The 17,798-nt window shown below is 39.4% G+C and overlaps 1 protein-coding gene and 1 long non-coding RNA gene across 3 annotated transcripts in view; both read right to left on the bottom strand.

Annotated features, from left to right (window-relative positions):
• The window catches only part of pbx4 (pre-B-cell leukemia transcription factor 4), a 30,377-nt gene extending 18,819 nt beyond the window's left edge, over positions 1-11,558 (bottom strand). The window contains exons 1-3 of one of the 2 annotated variants that reach the window (XM_034710810.1): positions 10,793-11,558; positions 8,486-8,599; positions 6,914-6,987 (exon numbers count right to left, since the gene is read on the bottom strand). In XM_034710810.1, coding sequence (XP_034566701.1) covers positions 6,914-6,987; positions 8,486-8,599; positions 10,793-10,977 — 373 coding nt within the window. In that variant the 5' untranslated portion in view covers positions 10,978-11,558. The remainder of the gene's footprint in view (positions 1-6,913; positions 6,988-8,485; positions 8,600-10,792) is intronic. The other variant, XM_034710811.1, reaches the window with a different exon arrangement.
• Positions 11,559-14,469: 2,911 nt separating this feature from the next.
• Positions 14,470-17,798, bottom strand: LOC117831920. Its single transcript, XR_004635102.1, has 11 exons — positions 17,674-17,798; positions 17,355-17,391; positions 16,975-17,251; positions 16,817-16,890; positions 16,250-16,323; positions 16,060-16,147; positions 15,919-15,969; positions 15,749-15,819; positions 15,509-15,656; positions 14,867-14,953; positions 14,470-14,768 (listed from the first exon to the last, which is right to left on the bottom strand). It is a non-coding gene; the product is annotated as an uncharacterized LOC117831920 (long non-coding RNA).

Genomic DNA, 17,798 nt, shown 5'->3' with positions numbered 1-17,798 from the left:
AGGAGTAAAAAGAAGATGACGAAGAGCACCTAAGCAGGAGGCTTGTTAAAGCACTGCTAGGATCTTCCCCCAGTCAACTCTCATCAGGCCAGCTGCCTCCTGTGCTCATTAGCACAGACTCTTAAGGAGCTCCTAAAGACTTTGTGAAAAATGAACGCTCATTTGAGAGGTCGTTAATTTGCACTGTTATGCAAATTAGGTGGCAATTAAGCGATAGATCAGAAGAGCAGTGCCCATTTATAACAAGTGAACAAGCATTATGACACAGTCAGATGTTGCCAGAGAGAGCTGATGCTCCGCGGTTTGTCTACACAGGTATTATCTACCAGTTTTGCATTAACAGTTAAATAAGGAGTAACATCACTGTGCTAATACCATGTTTACCAACATTGGTTTTACAGAAGGTCACTTTAATATGTTGTGCTGACCTGTACACTATGAAATGAACTTATTCATAAATGGCAAGACAGAATAATCATCCTCTCAGAAAATGTGACTCTTAATTACCCAGAGGTAGCACTTAATCAATCTATACTGGTGTTAAGCTTCACAAGTTTTAGAGGGAGTGCGCTCCTCACTTTATAATGACCTATAGCATTCTGCTAATCTTGGCAAGGCTGGGAGCCCCTCCTCAGCCATTTCTGATGTAACAATCTCTCCCTTGCATTTATGACATGGTGTAAAATATACAAACATACTGTCTGAGACAGCAATGTGCACTGCTGTAGAGGGGTGGAAGGCACCCATCAATTGTAATTAATCCTTAATTAGTCAGGATTAGAAGCTCGGCTCCGACACTCTTCCAACCCACTGCCACCAAACTAATGCAATCCAGCTGAGACCACATTTACATATCTTTAATTAAGGAGATGCTGGCTTCCTTTAGAAGCAAAGCCCAAAAGCAGAGTGTTATGCATCAACATGCTGTGAGGGAGGGCACATGAGATGAAGAGGTAGGGTTCGGCCAGTGCATATCCCAACCAGTACTGATGGGTAACTCGTCGTCTTTCTTGTTATTGGCCCTAAACTGGTGGGGTGTTTGTGTATCTAAATTAAAAAAGGTAAGTGTGGAAAACATGGCATCCTGCCTATCAGTTTATTGAAAATATGGACACAAACGGTGACAGACAAAGCTGATACTGTATTGGCCTGTGTGTCAATACTTTTTTTGCCAAACTTGATTAATTTAGAAAGTAAAAGTAACACAATATGACAAAATATAGTACTGATTCATTCTGTTTACTTTCACATGATGTTTTTCTAATAATATCTGGCACTGCAAATCTATTTTCTACAATTAAGCATATTGGCAAATGATTGGCAAATGTTGACTTAAGTTTGCTTTTGTCTTCCAATAAATTCTCTGATTAGACAAAAAAACCCAGAAGCTTAGTTATGTCGAGATAACCCCTCACTTCACTCAAACAATTCTTGCTGTGAATAACATGTGAGCTATCACAGAGTCATACACTATTGTCCATATCTAGCTCAGTTCTAAAGATATACTCAGTGACAGGAGAACCAAGTCATTGCTCTTGGCAAATCATGTTGCAGCAAGTTAAGCATATCCACTTGGTTTTCCCTATTGGAAAATACACATCTGACAGCAGTTTCCCTCTTTAATATACAGAAGCCAAGTTCCTTTAGGAATAATACCACATGGGGAAATCAGTTGGCCCACACACCATTAGGCTACGCTGAAGGTTGGGTCTTCTGCCTACCCAGTTTGAGTTAGGGGGTGGGGGGCGTTGGTGTGTCTGTCAGGGCCAGGGGTCTGTGTGATATAGCCGTCTGCCAATCTGGCTTGGGGAATGGACACCGAGTAATTACTCCTGCTCTTACTGCCTCATCAATCTCCCTGTATCACTCCTGCACCCCAACATCCCCACCCCCAGACACACACTATCTTTTTTTCATTCGCTTCTGCAAAGAAGCAGGTTAAAGAAAAAAACACTGAGTGGCAGGACAACCACAAACAGCAACAGAATTTTTGGAAAGCCAATGAGAAATCCAACACGGATGTAAAGTGAGCGTGAATAGAGAAAATTGAGGATTTATACGGGATGCATGAAGTATATAGGTCCGAAAATGATCATGCATTAATGGTAATATTTTCTTATCATTCATATAATGATAAAATTTGATCCAATAAAAACAACTGATAATTCATTTTGTTTACGTTATAAGAAGCCTTCGGACACAGTAGGTGGGGGTCTGCAATTTGCCATTAAGGGATGCTGTTGAATTCCTCTGAACATGTCTGATTTGACAGTTTGTAAATATAAATTGAATGCAAAATGGTCTGTAACAATAAAGATTTTTCAAGATTTTTCTGATGAACTTCGTCAAGGTAAAATTGCACTGTATACTTTTTTGATATCAATGATATCAATATTGGCCATTAAAAGAAGGCAATCACTGGCATCAGTACCTGCTCAAAAAGCACAAGTAGTTGTAAACCTAAAAAAAAGTTTGATAGCTTCACAAAGCTTCTGGAGGGGATGAAAGGGAAAGAGGCATCTGATTAACCAGACGTCATGCTCTTGAAAATTGTTAGAATCTAAACATTTAAATAAGTAAAATCTTCAGTTATCAGCTCTCTCACATGACCACTGAAACTCTAACATAAGCAAATATAACTTAGGTTTCTGATGAGTTTTATTCTTGCTGTGATGACACATAGCATCTATTTAGATTAATTTACTTGTTGTTAGAGCCTGTATTGTTTTACATAAATGCCACTTAAGTTCAATGAATACCAAGACAAGAAATATTTCGAGTCAGAACTAGAATGTTTACAAAACATTAAAACCCAGTCCACCATTTAGATCTATGCTGTTAACTAGCTGTAATTTTTTGGTAAGTCATAAGGAAAAGGAAAGTATTGTATGTACTTTAGAGAAAAATGGGCTACATTTCTGATGGTGTGTTTTTTTGTACGGGTTGCTGGATACATTCAGAAAGCCCATTTTGAAGAGGTATTAAATGCAAAGACACCACTTGATGGTTTACACCCTTTTGATGATGGATTATAAAGCCATGCATAGTCAATTCCAATGATCAATGATACAAATTAAAATGTAAAATATATGACAAAAACAACTTAAAATAAGAGCAATAGGTTAACACCGAACATTTTTAATTTTAAGGATTTTTATTATTATGGGAGTCTTGCAAATTTACATTTCTTGTAGCCATTGATAAAAGGTACAAATCAGAGATATTCTTTTATCAAATGTAACCAGAAATAGTAATGAAAAAATATGACTTGTCACCATTCATCCACCTTGTAAAATTTTTAATAGGATGGGTTGTTAGCTGGCTGCTTTGCCAAAAAAACTAGTTCCATGCTGCTGGCTCTGCCACCAGGCAGAAAATCTAAGACTCTGGCGCTAGAAGGTGTTATTAAATAAAACATTTCCATTCAACATGGATGGAAAATTACATTAAAATAGGATGACATTATGGTCGACTTATTTATTTTCAACCACAATTTCCCTCAGCATTTGATAATCAAGCTAAGATTGGTTAACCGACTCAGATGATGGTTACAGTACACAGAGATACAAGAGTTCTACTGTTTGAAGGCAGATCATAAATTATCATTGCCTGAAATGCACTCTGGGGACCGCTGGCACTGGGCATCTAACAGAGCAACAAAATGGGCTTTTTGACAGCAGGAACTTTCCCCAAGAACTAGGGACCTTTTGGGGAACTCTCAAACTCCTCAAATTTCCTTTAAGCTATTTTTATATTCATTTAAAACCTGTCCAAAAATAAACAGGGAACATTCAGGCTTGGAATAGAGCTACTCAAACAGGGTGACAGAACAGAGTGAGTGACACGTTCTCTGTTATGTGCAAAGCACAAGGGATGCATAAAAGTAAGGAGAAACACCTCAAACATGCCCCAAACTAAATAAAAAACTTCAGAGAGTAGCTGCAGTGGCTTGTGAGAGATTTGGCATAAGCTGTCCCATTGCACCAAGAGCTATTTTTACAGCAAATACCCATGAGAGTGAGGGAGAACAGAACTGAGTTGAAGCAAGCCACTAGCTCTCAACTTTGATCATTTTCTATCTCTCTCCAAGTGCTTTTCCTTTTTTTGAATTGTATCTTAACTATTAACAAGTTTCAAATTTCATGTAGCACAGGACAGTGCATGCAGTGTGTTAAAGCAGGGGTGTTTTGAAGTGATGGTGGTGCGAGAGGGGTACTGGCATTAGCGCAGAACATTTCCTTTACAATGAAAACAATCTAACGAACTGCAGCACTCAGAGGAATTCACCAACCCATCCCCCAGCCCCCCCCCCTCCCCTCCTCCTCCACCACCACCACCATTACATTACCATATCAAAGCCCTGAGTTCAGAGCAAGTCTTCTCTTTCAAGAATGAGAGCAAGGCAAAGGGAGGGGGAGAGGACAAGACCGAGGCAGTAGGAGTAGACCCAAGACCGAGTTTGCTTTTATCCTCGTTCGCTGTGTGTACATGTTCAAAAAAGACAGTGTGTGTATGGCGGAGTGTCGACACAAGTGCATGTTTGTTAGTGAAAAAAAAAAAGACTGCAGAAAATCTGTGGAGATACAAGAGGACTACAGATTGGGTCTTCCACAAGCAGCACTGAAGGAAAAGTCAATTCAAATTCCACAGGCACATAATGGGGCCTGCAGGGGGTCTGATGGAGTAGCAGAGAAAATGCCAAAGCAGGTACAGTGTGGTTAGGGGGCCACTAGTGGCAGATGGCCAGCAGACTACAGGCAAAGATCTTTTTATCACATGGCTGGCATATTCACTTAATGCATAAATGTACTGTTAACCTGCCTTCACGCCATGTCTGCTCTCGTGTGTCTTACTATATGGGTGCTCATAGAGCCTCTCTCTAGTTCGCTGGGAGACTAAATGTGAAAATCAAAGTGAATGGCATTAGGGTAAATAAGACCACTGGTTGCCTGGGAAACAGTGTACCCTGCCCCACTCACTCAAGCCTAGCCTTTACTTTGGTCCAATCACTGGAGAGCAATAATACATTATTGACAGAGGGCCACAACAGGCAGCAGTGCAGCATTTTCAAATTGTGTTTGAACAAGAGATGTTTGCTATTAGAAGACACATACAGCAAGTGAAAGAGAGGAGAACACAAAGACAGACAAGAACACAGATGGAAAGGCAGAGGGAGTGGTTTTTAAAAATGCACCCCATTTACAGTACCATAACCATCAATCTGCCATCCATCCCAGGCCTGCACCTTCCAGCCATACTAGAGTCTGATAGCTGACTGGAATAACCCACAAGATGAGAAAACCAGCATGTTTACTTTGAGTAGTTCTTTCATTAAGAGCATCCTGACATATTTACAAAAACTTGATTACTATGTTCCTTGCATTCAGAAGTATCTGTTGTGAAACTGGTAGGATAGTTTCTGCTTAGCATTGTATATTTAGATGAAGAGAACACATGTATGTGCTAAGCAACTTATTCTCAAGACAACTACCAACTGCCATGTTGACTAACATTTTCAATATGGTTAGAGAAAAAACAGCCCTTTTTACTAATAGCACAACAGTTTAAGTGTACTGCATTAACCCTTGTGGGATTTCTCTGCTTGCTGTCAACTAGCTGTGCATGAACTTTATAAAGTTAGGACTAAGAGGCAACCTCCAGTCTCAAATATGAAGCCCATGCGAAAGTGTTATGAACTGCAATTCATCGAGAATCCACTTGAGCTGGCAGCAGAAACACCGGAAACCACATAGACACCAATTCAAAAAAGACGATCTTTGCAGCGTTAATAAACATGTTTACAGCCTGGTTCAAAAAACTGCTTGGCTCTATGTAGCTAATTTCTCTATCACACTGTATTGGTGAGGTTTTTTTTTTCTATCGCGAAGGTTCAGAAGATATTAAGATTACGACTTTTTGCCCAAATAAGGACATGACTGACTTGACTCCTGGACGGGAACACATAGCTGTTGGCTAGGAGGCTCAAACTCTGCCCTTTACGTCACACTATGCCTGGTTGAGTTCTGCATTTCCAATATGGCTGCCGCCGTCGATTGGCTTCAAAACAGTGCTCAGGAACAGATGGGTGACGTCACAGATACTATGTCCATATTTTATATAGTCCTAGGGGACCAACTCGTTGTGTAAGTGATAGTCATTTCTGTTGTTTTTCACACATATGCCAAACATGTTGGTGATTCGGCTTCTTTAATGTAGGGATGAACTAGTTTTCAAAACTCTTTATGGGTTCTGTATTTTTTTCTTTTAGAGTGTTGGTTGGACATAAAAAATACCTTCAAGACATATTTTGCACTACCAAAATGGGATTACAATTTTCACATTCTTTGACCAAATTATTAACAATTTGTTAAATCAAAATAGCAGATTAATTAATATGAATATAATTTATCTTGCAGCCCTCAATGTTGGGGCATTGCATAGCAGAAGGCTTTTATTCCCACCTTAGATTTGGAAAACATTGCTGAGGTTGCACCATTACTGTATTTTATATATATATAGTCCTGATTATTATTTCAGATGCAAGAAATTCAATTGTAAACAGGATCTACTCCAAGACATACTTGAAAACAAGGACAAACATTGATCCACCAAAAATCAGTTTCAGCAGGTTGGTGTGAAGTCTGGACAATGTTAGTTCCTGAAATTACTTGGCCAGAACAAAACATTTCAGTGCATCCTAGGAACAATCCCAAACCCAGTGCGTGCACAGATCATGTCACTAATTTAACTATTCAACTAAAACTATCTGTATAAAGTCAACAGACTTCACTTTGAGGCTGAGAAAACTAGGAAGTGTCAGGTTACTGAAGAAAAGGCACACTACATCTCAACACTCTAGGTTAGATCCAGAGCAAACTGTAGAATACAAAGAACGAGTGAAGTAGAAACTCACCTGTCTTCTCTTTGATCTCACAGAGAACGCTGAAGAGGGCTGGCTTCATTCTGTGACAGTTCAGGGCATGCTTCCTGTAGAGAGAGGAGGGAATAAGAGAGGGAGAAAGCGAGGAAGATTATGATACACAGACCTCTATTCCATGCCCCCCCCCCCCTTCACAACAAGTATATGAACTGTATGTATTGTGCATACAGTATTTCAAGAGTTCAGTGCAACATAGCCAGAACCATATTGCTCAAAGACATTGACAATATTAGAATGCCTTTGTCAGCAAATAAACATCACTGAAGCATCAGTCTGAACTAGCAAGAGTAATGTTGTCATTTGGATGCTCTGCACTGTGGAACAGGTAATGATGCCAAACCTCAAGGTCATAATCGCTGAGAACCTGATTCTACAGTTAATACACATTAATCAATTTTCCAAATCATACAGAAAATGTGCTCTTTGAAAGAACATGGTGAGTTGATAAAGAGGTTTACTGTTAAATCGGAAATGGAATTTCAATAGAAGTATCACTTCATTTCCATAACTTCTACAGTTACACTAACTTCTACACTGCAATTAAAAATTAACAAATTAGGACGCTACTTTATATTCTAATACAAATCACTTACACATGCTTACTGTATATAAAGCATGTATGACTGGCGTACTGTAGTATCACTGGTACTCTAAATGAATGACCTCATCTAACAGGGTACTGTGGAATAGTCAACATCAATTTTCAAAGTGAGAGGGTGCGTTAGTACCTAAGAACAGAACCTACAGAATTTTGAGTCTTTATTTTTTTCTTTCAGATTCAACCACGAGTGAGGCTCTATAAAAACATGTAACCAACCATGCAAGATATTTTAGTACATACACATAGCTCATTACATTCCTTCATTTTTGAGGTTGTCAGAAAGGTGTCTATTAAAACTATGCTACCTGGATGACAGTAGTTTCCAGTGCTGGTGTAAAAGACGATTTCTTATGTGAATGTCTCACTTGTGTGGCATAAAGTTAACATGGAGTAAAAGGGCATTTGATGTGTTACGTGGAGTTAACAAAAGAACAGGCATTCTTTATTGCAAAACAGGTTTCAGTGGCACAAATTTAATACAAATTTGAGCTAAATGTATTTTAAGGTTAGGTGACAATCTAAACAAAGCCAGCATGAGACCTCTATTTTAAGTGTGGATTAAAAACTTGTGAAACAAGTACCAAAAGACCCTTAGAAATACAGTAACTTTTCCAAAGACATTGCCAAAAGCACATTAAAACAACCACAGATGAATATGATTTGGCCATGCCTGACCTCAACAGCAATTCCAGTTGTGTATGTTCACAGCAGTACAAGTGAGGGGACTAGAAAATAGTACACATACTCTGTGTATCCCAAAAGACTGCCTTTCTGTGTGAATATTTGGGCAGAATGAATTAAAGACTAATGTGTGAAGCATTTAATATGTAATTTAGATTGCCAATTCAATCACTGCTGGATTTGAGTTGGGGGAGGGCTGCCATCAGCATGGAGGGAATGAGCAGGAGGGGGAGAAGGAGGTGCTCATGCGGTCCTGTACTGACCTGTGCTGGAAGTTGAGTGGCAGGCCACCCCCTGCCATGCCCCCCCCTGCTCTCCCTCCCTCTGTGGGGTCGTCTGATCCACCCCAATGCGCCGGCGATTCCTCTGGCCAGCATCTGAACATATGGCAACAGGGTGAGAGGATGAGGGTGGATGGTGCGCAGGAAGTGTACTCTGCAACACCGAGTTCTTGCGGTGCCCTGGCCACTCCCCATCCCAACACACTGCCACCCTTACCAACAAGGGTGTCATGCTCATGCAACACATGTCACATGTCAATTTGTATGATAACTGTCAGAGGGTCTGATGTGTGGGTGGCAAAATTGATCAGGGCTGGGCATGATGTTGATAATGATTTAACATTTCAGCTATGCTTTCATAGCAAACCTTTTTCTTACAGCAGACTGCATAAAGTCCTGAAGTCTAGTTACGTTTTGGCCTCTGACCTAAATTAAACCTGGTAGATAATATTTAAACAAAGTAACATCTCAACACTTAAAAGGCATGATAGTGGATAAATTAATGCTCAATATGTACGGTTAAAAAATGTATGTTTAATCCACAACAGTTCCTTCATTAACTGTACTTACTATGCACAGCATCAAGGAATTAATTTTACATCCTACACAATTCATCCGTAAATGACGACAAGTTGAGATACCCAGCATTTAGCTTGGACAGCTCTGTCACTGCTAAAACAGCCCCACCTGTTTCGGTTATTCAGAACATCCTAAGGTTTATATGTGTTAAAGCTATAATTGGTCTTCCGAATAAATGACTCACATTTGCAAAGCATACACTTCAGTTAAGCCAATACATACATATCTTTACATTCAGCTTTGATCAAACAGTGCAGTACAGGACATAGTAAAAGTCCTGGGAGGAGAAATATTAACTACCATGAGGTATATTCAAAAGCATAAAACAGTTCATGAAATAAAGCCTGATTAAGTCATCAAACTTGTACCAAAGAAATGGTAATATCCTAGTATTCATACGCTGCTGGTGTAGCATCATCCCTCCCCCTCACCACCATCTCATTAATAGAAACTCGATTGCGGACAGCTGCACTCGCGTACACATTATAGGAGAATTGATTGCACCCAGCACACAATGAAAGGATGAACACCAGGGAGGGAGGGAGTGAAAGAGGAGTGAATTAATTAAGAGAACCAGGTGGTCAAATGTTGGGTGGAAAATCACTAGCTAATGACACATCACACTGGGGTCACAGTCTTGCAGTGGACGGTTTGCCTATTGTTAAAATACTGACGCTCCTTTTGAAACTGACCTTATGCTCTTTTAGCCACTTGGCAAGTCAGTGCGGGTCTATTGCTCACTACAGTACATACTTCCAATAACATTTTCATTAAAATACCTCCTACACAAACATTAATTGATGAGTCATATAAATGAATGAGTGCTGTCATCACAGAAACACTCAGCAGATAAGTGGGACAATTGAGCCATCCTAAGCCTTGCTTTAATTTCAGCCTAATTTACATATCAGTAACTTATACTATTGACACATATTTGAGGTGTAGCACCATATCTGATACATGTTGTTATAATAAGGCAATTCTAATTTACACAGCAATATTCAGCAGCGTTATAACATAAAATTATTTCAAGTAGCTCCAACTAAATATACATAAAACATGCAAAAGCTTAACTTGGTGCATTTAGTATACTGCTGAGGAGCTTTTTGTTGCTTAAAAAAGATTCGAAGAGAAACTTTATGTTGCCATCTTTGTTCAACACTGTATGGCATAGGGAACAAATAAGTCAAGGTAAAAATTCTTGAACTTTATATTATCCAGAGCACTGGCCTTATAAAACATCTTTGTTGAACTGGAAAATCTTCTCTGCAGTTGTGGCTTTGGTATTGAGCAAGTTGTTATATAAAATGATAAACAGTGATATTTCACACTCAGTCAGAAGTTGGAACTTTTGTTTATTTTAATCAGTCATACAAAAACCCTCCTAGGCTTCACTTGGTTGCCATACTTAAGAAAGTGATCACGTTTTCCGACTAGTGTACCATTAAAACTAGATTTTAAGTAACAAAGAACCTCATTTGAAACTAATGACACAACAGCACTGTCATCTGTTTGTTAGTGATTGTATTACATTTTTTTTTTCAGAGGCGATTTACAGTGCGATGTTTATAGTGTATATGTTGGCGTCATGAATAACATACACTGGCGTTTCTGCGGAGCTCTTACCTACTAAATAATTTTAAAAAAGAGGAATACAATGCACTTTAGCTTAGCCGTCTTCAGTGGAAAATGGCTCTTCGCCTGCCTTACCTGGCCTGTGCTTCGTCCAGGCTCTCGTCGGTGATGGCCATTATTTGTTGTAGGATATCCCCTATGTCTTGTTGGGGTTGACCGAGGGACTGCTGTTTCCTAACCGAGTCTGGGTCGCCGACATCGGCTTGTGGTAGTCCACCGAGTCCGGCGAGACTCGTCATCATCCTGGTCTGGTCATCCATACTTTCAAAGAAAACTCGCCGTTTTCCTCAGTCGAAGAATACACACAAATAGCTAGCCTGTTAGCTAGCCAGCAAAGTATTTTCTGCGACAAATCATACAACGCCTCTGTATTCACCCGACAGCAAAGGGTTTAAAATAGTTAAGAGCCGGTGTCACAAAACAGATCACACACGCACGCTTTACATTCGCTTCTGTTTCCCCCCTCAAGTCAACAAACGCGGCCAGGCTAACGTTAGCTAAGCACCGAGTGAAAAGCAGCTAGGTTAGTAGCTGTAGCCCAACACAAGAGCAGCAGGGACACACATGCACAGACTGTGTGAGCTGGCCAACAGCGCCTCGCACATTTTCAAACAATATGGTAGAATGAAAACTACAACGAGGAACGATCGCTTTTCTCTGAGTACAGGGGTCGACACTTTAAAAGGAAAATAAGACGTGAATACAGCAACTAAGCTTTCAGTCCATCAAGCTCCAATCACAAATCTACCAAAACAGACTCCGGTTTGCCATTGTTATTGATGTCGCGCGAGTCTGTGGGATGATTCGAGCTGCGCGAGAGGTGTGCGTGGGCGCTGCCAATTAAACTCGCAGCATTCCGCTCATGGTTGAGTTAATGAAGACTTGTAAAGACACGGGGGATCAACATAAATACAAACAGGGCTAGCTTCTCTGAAGTTCATGCAAATATAATAATATGAATATTATATCATAACTTCAAATCTCTACATGCATTTTGTTTCCAGGTGTCATGATTCTACTGTGAAAAGTATTTAATAAACGGACCAGCCTACTCCCGACGTCATCAACATTTACTGCAGTGGTAGTTTGTTAAAGTATAAGTACCCATGAATTAAATAGAATAGAATAGAATAGAATAGAATAGAATAGGATATGATAGAATAGAATGCACTTTATTAATCCCCAAGGAGATACAAATTATAAAAATCACATAAAACAAGTAATTCAGGTGTCTATCAGCTCATCTCCCATTGGCTAGAGCGTTATGAAGCCTCATGGCTGCAGGGATGAATGACTTTCTGTATCTCTCAGTCCTGCAGCGCAGATAGATGAGCCGTCCACTGCCGCTGTTTCTCTGGTCCTCAAAGAAGTTGTGGAGTAGATTATCTGTGTAATTTAGAATGGCCTCTAGCTTCTTCTATGTGCATATCTCCACCACAGCCCCCAGTAAGTCCAACCTGGTTCTAATCACAGTGCCAGCTTAAAGGGTATACCACAGACTGCATTTCTCCACCAAACGAAGTAATCGTTTGTTGTTTTGAATACCAGGACTGGGATACTGTGCCACTTGAGCAAATGGCACAGCTTTTGCATTCAGCTGTCAAAACTTGAAAGCGTTGTGTAGAAATAACTCCCTGTCTGATTGCACATTTGCTTAAAACATTTTTGGAACATATGCATGGGTATAAAAACCCTCACCTGATTGTTAAGTGTGTTGAATAGTAAAAAATGAAGGGCAGAAAATGATCAGTCCCTTTTAGTCTGTGCTGTGTAATATGTTTTTGCCCAAAAGGCAATTCATTGATCTTCCAATATGGGCAAAATGTAGCAATTTAAACAACAGTATCAAAGCAAAACAGCCCAACCAAAGAATATCATCCTGGCGTAAATCCCTGAGAATGAAACATCCCATCAGTTTTCAGTATGAAAATGTTGACAGCACAGATTGAAAACAAGTGTCCTTGTTTTTTGCAAACTAGGCATTTCTGCTGTAGTTTATCACTCAGATCAAAGAGACAGCTTTCCAAGACGAATGGCTGGCTGAATGGATGTGGAGGAGAGCTGCAGCCAGTCTTGCTGTACAGTGAAAAGATGATGGGTGTGCATGAGAGAGTAGGACCAAACTGGCAATGGTTTATGCTGACTCTCTACACATCATCCACCACAATCTGTAGCTAATCTATCTAAAGTTAGACAAAAAGTAAAGAAATACAGTAAAGTTAAACAGTAAATGTTCCATGCATGAAGTACAAGTCATAACTCAGCTTTCTTGTCTGTATTGTCAAGCTGTGAATTTCAACTGCTTCGATATGTTATTCCTGCCACAGCCAAACAACCAGTTCCCAGAACATAGAAATATAACCCAAACCAAGTGTTAATATTACTAAAGATCCCTGTGTCTCTCTTTCTATTAGTTGTCTATTCACAAATGGAGAACCTGGTAAATCCATAGGCACATTATTTGAAGTCCAGCATCCCAAACATCAGTTCACTTCTAACATGCCTTTAACTGCGGTCACTTGATTTTTCAAAGCCACTGAGTATAATACCATATAAGTGAAAAGCTGCAGGGGTTACCATGTAAACTAGGCCTATGGCTGTCAGAAGAAACCTTCCTCTTTTGTAAGAAGACTGTCATTGCCTTTTGTAAATTTCTTTACATTTTTGTTGTTGGTGGTTGCAGGTTAGGATCATTGCTGTGAAACTTCTATTCATTTGGATGCTAAAGTTGCCCTCCTCTCACCCCACAAGCATCAAGCCTCATTTTCATCTAAATAAGAATCGATCTCTCCTGCTGTGCACCATCCTCCTTGCTCACAACTCTCACGCTCACACCCCACTTGTCTTCTCTCTGCTTGAACCTGTGCTCGATAGTGACTCCCTTGAATACAATCACAAGCAAATTATCTGTACTGTGTTGTAGATGCCAACACTGAGGCATAGAATAGTATTGCTATTGCTTGTTTGCAACTATGGTGTGATGAGGATTTCTCTTTGCTCTATTCATAAATGAAACATACAAAGTAAGAACATTTATGAATGAAAAGGGGACCAAGAGAATCAAGCGATATAGAGCACAACTTTGACTGACTGGTACAATGTCAAAGCTTCGTTCTGCATCAGTGACCCAGCCAAATGCAAGAGATGGGGTTGAGTCACTGTGGGGGAGGGGCCTCCTCCTGAAGGTCAGGGGACACTGATAAGTGAAATGGATGCAGCACCAAAAAGAGAGTAAATGTGACTGAGGATGAGAATGTAAAAAGGCTTGGAAGATGGACTGTAAGCAGAATCTTTCTGTACTCCAACAATGCATGATCTTTTGGCTTTAGTTATGCTTTCCTTTTGTACAACTTTTTTTCAATGGATTAATTTTTTTCCCATTAGTGATAACAGGGCTCTGCCGTTTGCAAGAAGTACATTATAGTCACAAAGTTAAAATATCACTACATCCCATTGCTTAAAATTTAAAAGCGTTTTTTTCTTGGCAAAACATCAGTCTTGGCTTCTGAAACACTTTATTTGAATATCTAAAGACAGTTCATTTCAGACAGTAATAGTTTGGGAGGGTTCCAGAAATGTTTGTTCTTCATTTTGAAACCACTGACCATCTTTGATTAAGGTTATACAAGTGATTAGACCATGAGGTAATTCAGGCTTTCTTGAAAATCCCTTTTGGCCGTTCATGATATTCCTCAAATTTTGTATAGCTTGGCAGTGCCATCTGCTGGTCTAAAAACATAAACTACTCAGCATCATTGTCAAACCAGCTTTTGTGGAAGATGGTTTTATTTGAAGTTGAAACATAGAACTCTTGTTTACTTTGATATAACAAAAAGACCGAACAAAGAACCATGTCACCAAAAAATAAAACATCAAAATGACCAGAAAATATTCAAATGTAAACTTTATATAAAAACATAAAGATCCATCCATAGTAGACTGCTGATGCATGCCTCCAGTTAGGGTGACTATGTAGTTGTAGAGGATAATGGTGCAGTCATAAGGTTCTTGGCCACGTTAGGTGAAAGATCCTGAAATCCTGCCTCTGCTGCTGTTAGGGGGGGGAAAAAATAGTTGTAATTGCCACATCACTGTTGATTTTAATAGACTATGTCATAAAAATGATGAAAGACAAATATGAATCTTTACCCAATCTCCCACTGGTCTCTTTCACAAATAACTCGGAATGCTTCTTGATGGAAAGAGCTCCCCAACCATCTTACACTGAGTGTCCATCTACACATTAAATGCATTTATTAGTCACATAACCTATCCCAGATTAAATCACTTTCATCATAGATTTTAATTGTTTGAAGGTCCAGTATATTCATATTTGACATGCAGTCAGTATATTGAAAGCTGCCAAAACAATACTTTATGTTGGTGACAAAATGACAGAAATATGAAAGTTAACACTTTGGAGGAAAAACACCCATATAATTCTAGGGGTACAACCTTTGAAACAAATCACTCTGCTTTATCAGGGCAGCGTGGTTGTGGTTAATCTTACTCAAACAACAATGTCCGCAACACTGGCAAATAGCCACCTAATTTGAAAATGTTGCCAATACTCAGTTTGATTTGATTACTCTCACATCAAAGCAGCTCTTCCTTAAATTCCCCCCCCCCCCCCCCTTGCCAGGGTTAGTATTTTTAAAATGCACTATAAATAAATTGCTTATACAATAACAAACCCAATCATATTTCAACTCTTAAAGAATAGTGACATTTTTTGTCATTGACGTTTTTTTTTTCTTGTTAATCCTATTACAAAATGTAATTTCGACATACTATCATTGCCATAGTGTGAAACATGGGCTGTTGGCTACAGAGGAGACCATGGTAGTCAGGTTTACTCTGTATGAAATGGTACTGTGAAGACTGGGCCATAGAAGAAGGGTCCAACAACAAGCCTTTCTCTTGGCCCTGCACCACTTTCCTGTAATGAATAGAGAACAGATTATTGAAACAAAATTAAGAAGACAATATTGACAAAATAACACAGTCCTCAATGATAAAACACATGTTCACCTTCCCAACTCTTCTGCTTCTTCTGGTGTTTGTTCAAGAGTGCCTCCCAAGATTCACTTTCTGCCTGGAGCCTAAAGCACAACAAAGGTTTCAAAAACAAACCCATAGGTCACACCAACTGTACTATTCTCTTTTTACCTTTTTGTGCCATATACATTTAGATAACATACCTGCAGATGGCTTTCTGGAAGTTTTCTATTGCTCCGTGCATTGCAGGATCACTGAAAGCAAATAACAAATGATTTAAGGTAAACTATAAATTATTTTTAAAAACATAAATGGAAAGATGACAGAAAAATAAACTTCATTACCTTATTGCACTAGCAGGAATCAGATGATCCTGTGACTTGCTGTGTATGTTTTCAGCTATACAGGTGCACTCTTTCTGCATGCGTTCAACTATACAGAACACAGACAGAAAATCAATTCAGTTTCATTGATCCTCATTTAGTTTAAAGACCCAATGAAAATATGGACAAATGAAGCAGTGGGAAAACCAACCTTGTTTTTGAAAATCTTCTAGTGAGGTGTTTTGGTACTGACTGCAGTGAACTTTGCATTCTCTCTATTGCAAGCTAAAGACAAAGCAGAGGTGATTAGATAGAGATCAATAAGGATATTGCAGTTGCAAACTATAACAAAACAATTGCATGCACAGTTGTAACCTGGTGCAAGGCCCTTGTAATCCACTTATGTTTAAAACATTATTAAAAAGTATTTCTTTAGGACCACATTGTATATAGTAGGTAGGTGCTCATGATCAAACCCTCAAATGTGATACTTTTCTAAATTTGGTTCCTTCTCTGAAGTGAAATAAAAGTTGTTCATCTTTAACACCAGTTTTACTATGATGCACATTCTCTAGCTATTGTTTAGAATTCAATGCTGTTTCAGTTTTAACTACCCAAGAACATGCCATGTTCAACATTTACCTGTTCAACTGGTTCAATCTATTGTGCAACATTTCAAACTATTTTCCAGCAGCAAAAGAAAACATATCTTGATCAAACTAGTAGTGAGATGAAGATCAACTGACTTTGCCTATTACTATAACCCCAGGACACACACCTTCATTGAAGCCTCAATCAGTTTCTCGAACCTCTCTTGCTGTGGCAATGATGGATTTTATGCCCTGCACAGAACTATAAGAAACACACGAGCTTGTATTTCTATATATTTAAAACTCAATAAAATATGGTGATTACAGGGAAAGTCAAACTCCTTACCTTTATATGGTTCTGAAGGGTAGGGGAGGGAGCGTCGGGTTATGGTTGCCCTCCTCCAGGACTTTCTCTGTGCACTGGGGCTGACAGTAGGGCTGCAAGGTCCCTCAATGTTCCTGGTCTGAAGCTCTTGTTGGTCTGTATCCGAATGTCCTTCCACAGGCTCTGTCGTCCGAGAGATGGATGATGAGGAGTCCGTTCTGGGTGATTTGTGTGAGGGGGATGCAGCACTCGGGCTTGAAGAAGAGCATCTTTTCGAAGTATGTTTCGCCGAGTTGACCTTGATTAAAAATATGAAATGAAGAGCAAAACTACAATGAGAGGAGAGCAGAAGTACCGTTTGTTAGCTATTTAAAATGTCTTTTAAAATTAATAAACATTACCTCATTTCCAGTGTCAGCGACGGCGACACTTTCGACACTGCAAGAGAAACCAGTCAATGACTGTAGATATGCAAGACATCGGTGGAATCAAATAAACATACCTGGTCAAAAAACCGTAAAAGTTAAGTCATCAATCTTTCACATCATAGCAAATCCTAACATCGACATCTATTGACGCTAATTTAATTTGAGTCCAAACTTATAGATAGATAGCAAATGTGTGTTCAACTAGCTACAGCTGTCTAAATACACGGGCTGTATTAACTGTCAAGTTTCAATGCTACATTGGTTGTTAAAACGACTGAAATGTTGTACAAACCCTTCTTTTCCAGCTCCTGTATGTTTTTCCGCCATTTTTGTTTGAAATGCCTTCTGTACAGCGCGCCCAACAAGCCCAACTCCGCTGCTGACTGAAGCACCACGGGAAATGTAGTTCTATTGTAA

Source organism: Notolabrus celidotus, chromosome 20 (genome assembly GCF_009762535.1).
Source record: "Notolabrus celidotus isolate fNotCel1 chromosome 20, fNotCel1.pri, whole genome shotgun sequence".
Taxonomy (NCBI): Eukaryota; Metazoa; Chordata; class Actinopteri; order Labriformes; family Labridae; genus Notolabrus; species Notolabrus celidotus.
This window is presented reverse-complemented; position numbering and strand designations above follow the sequence as displayed.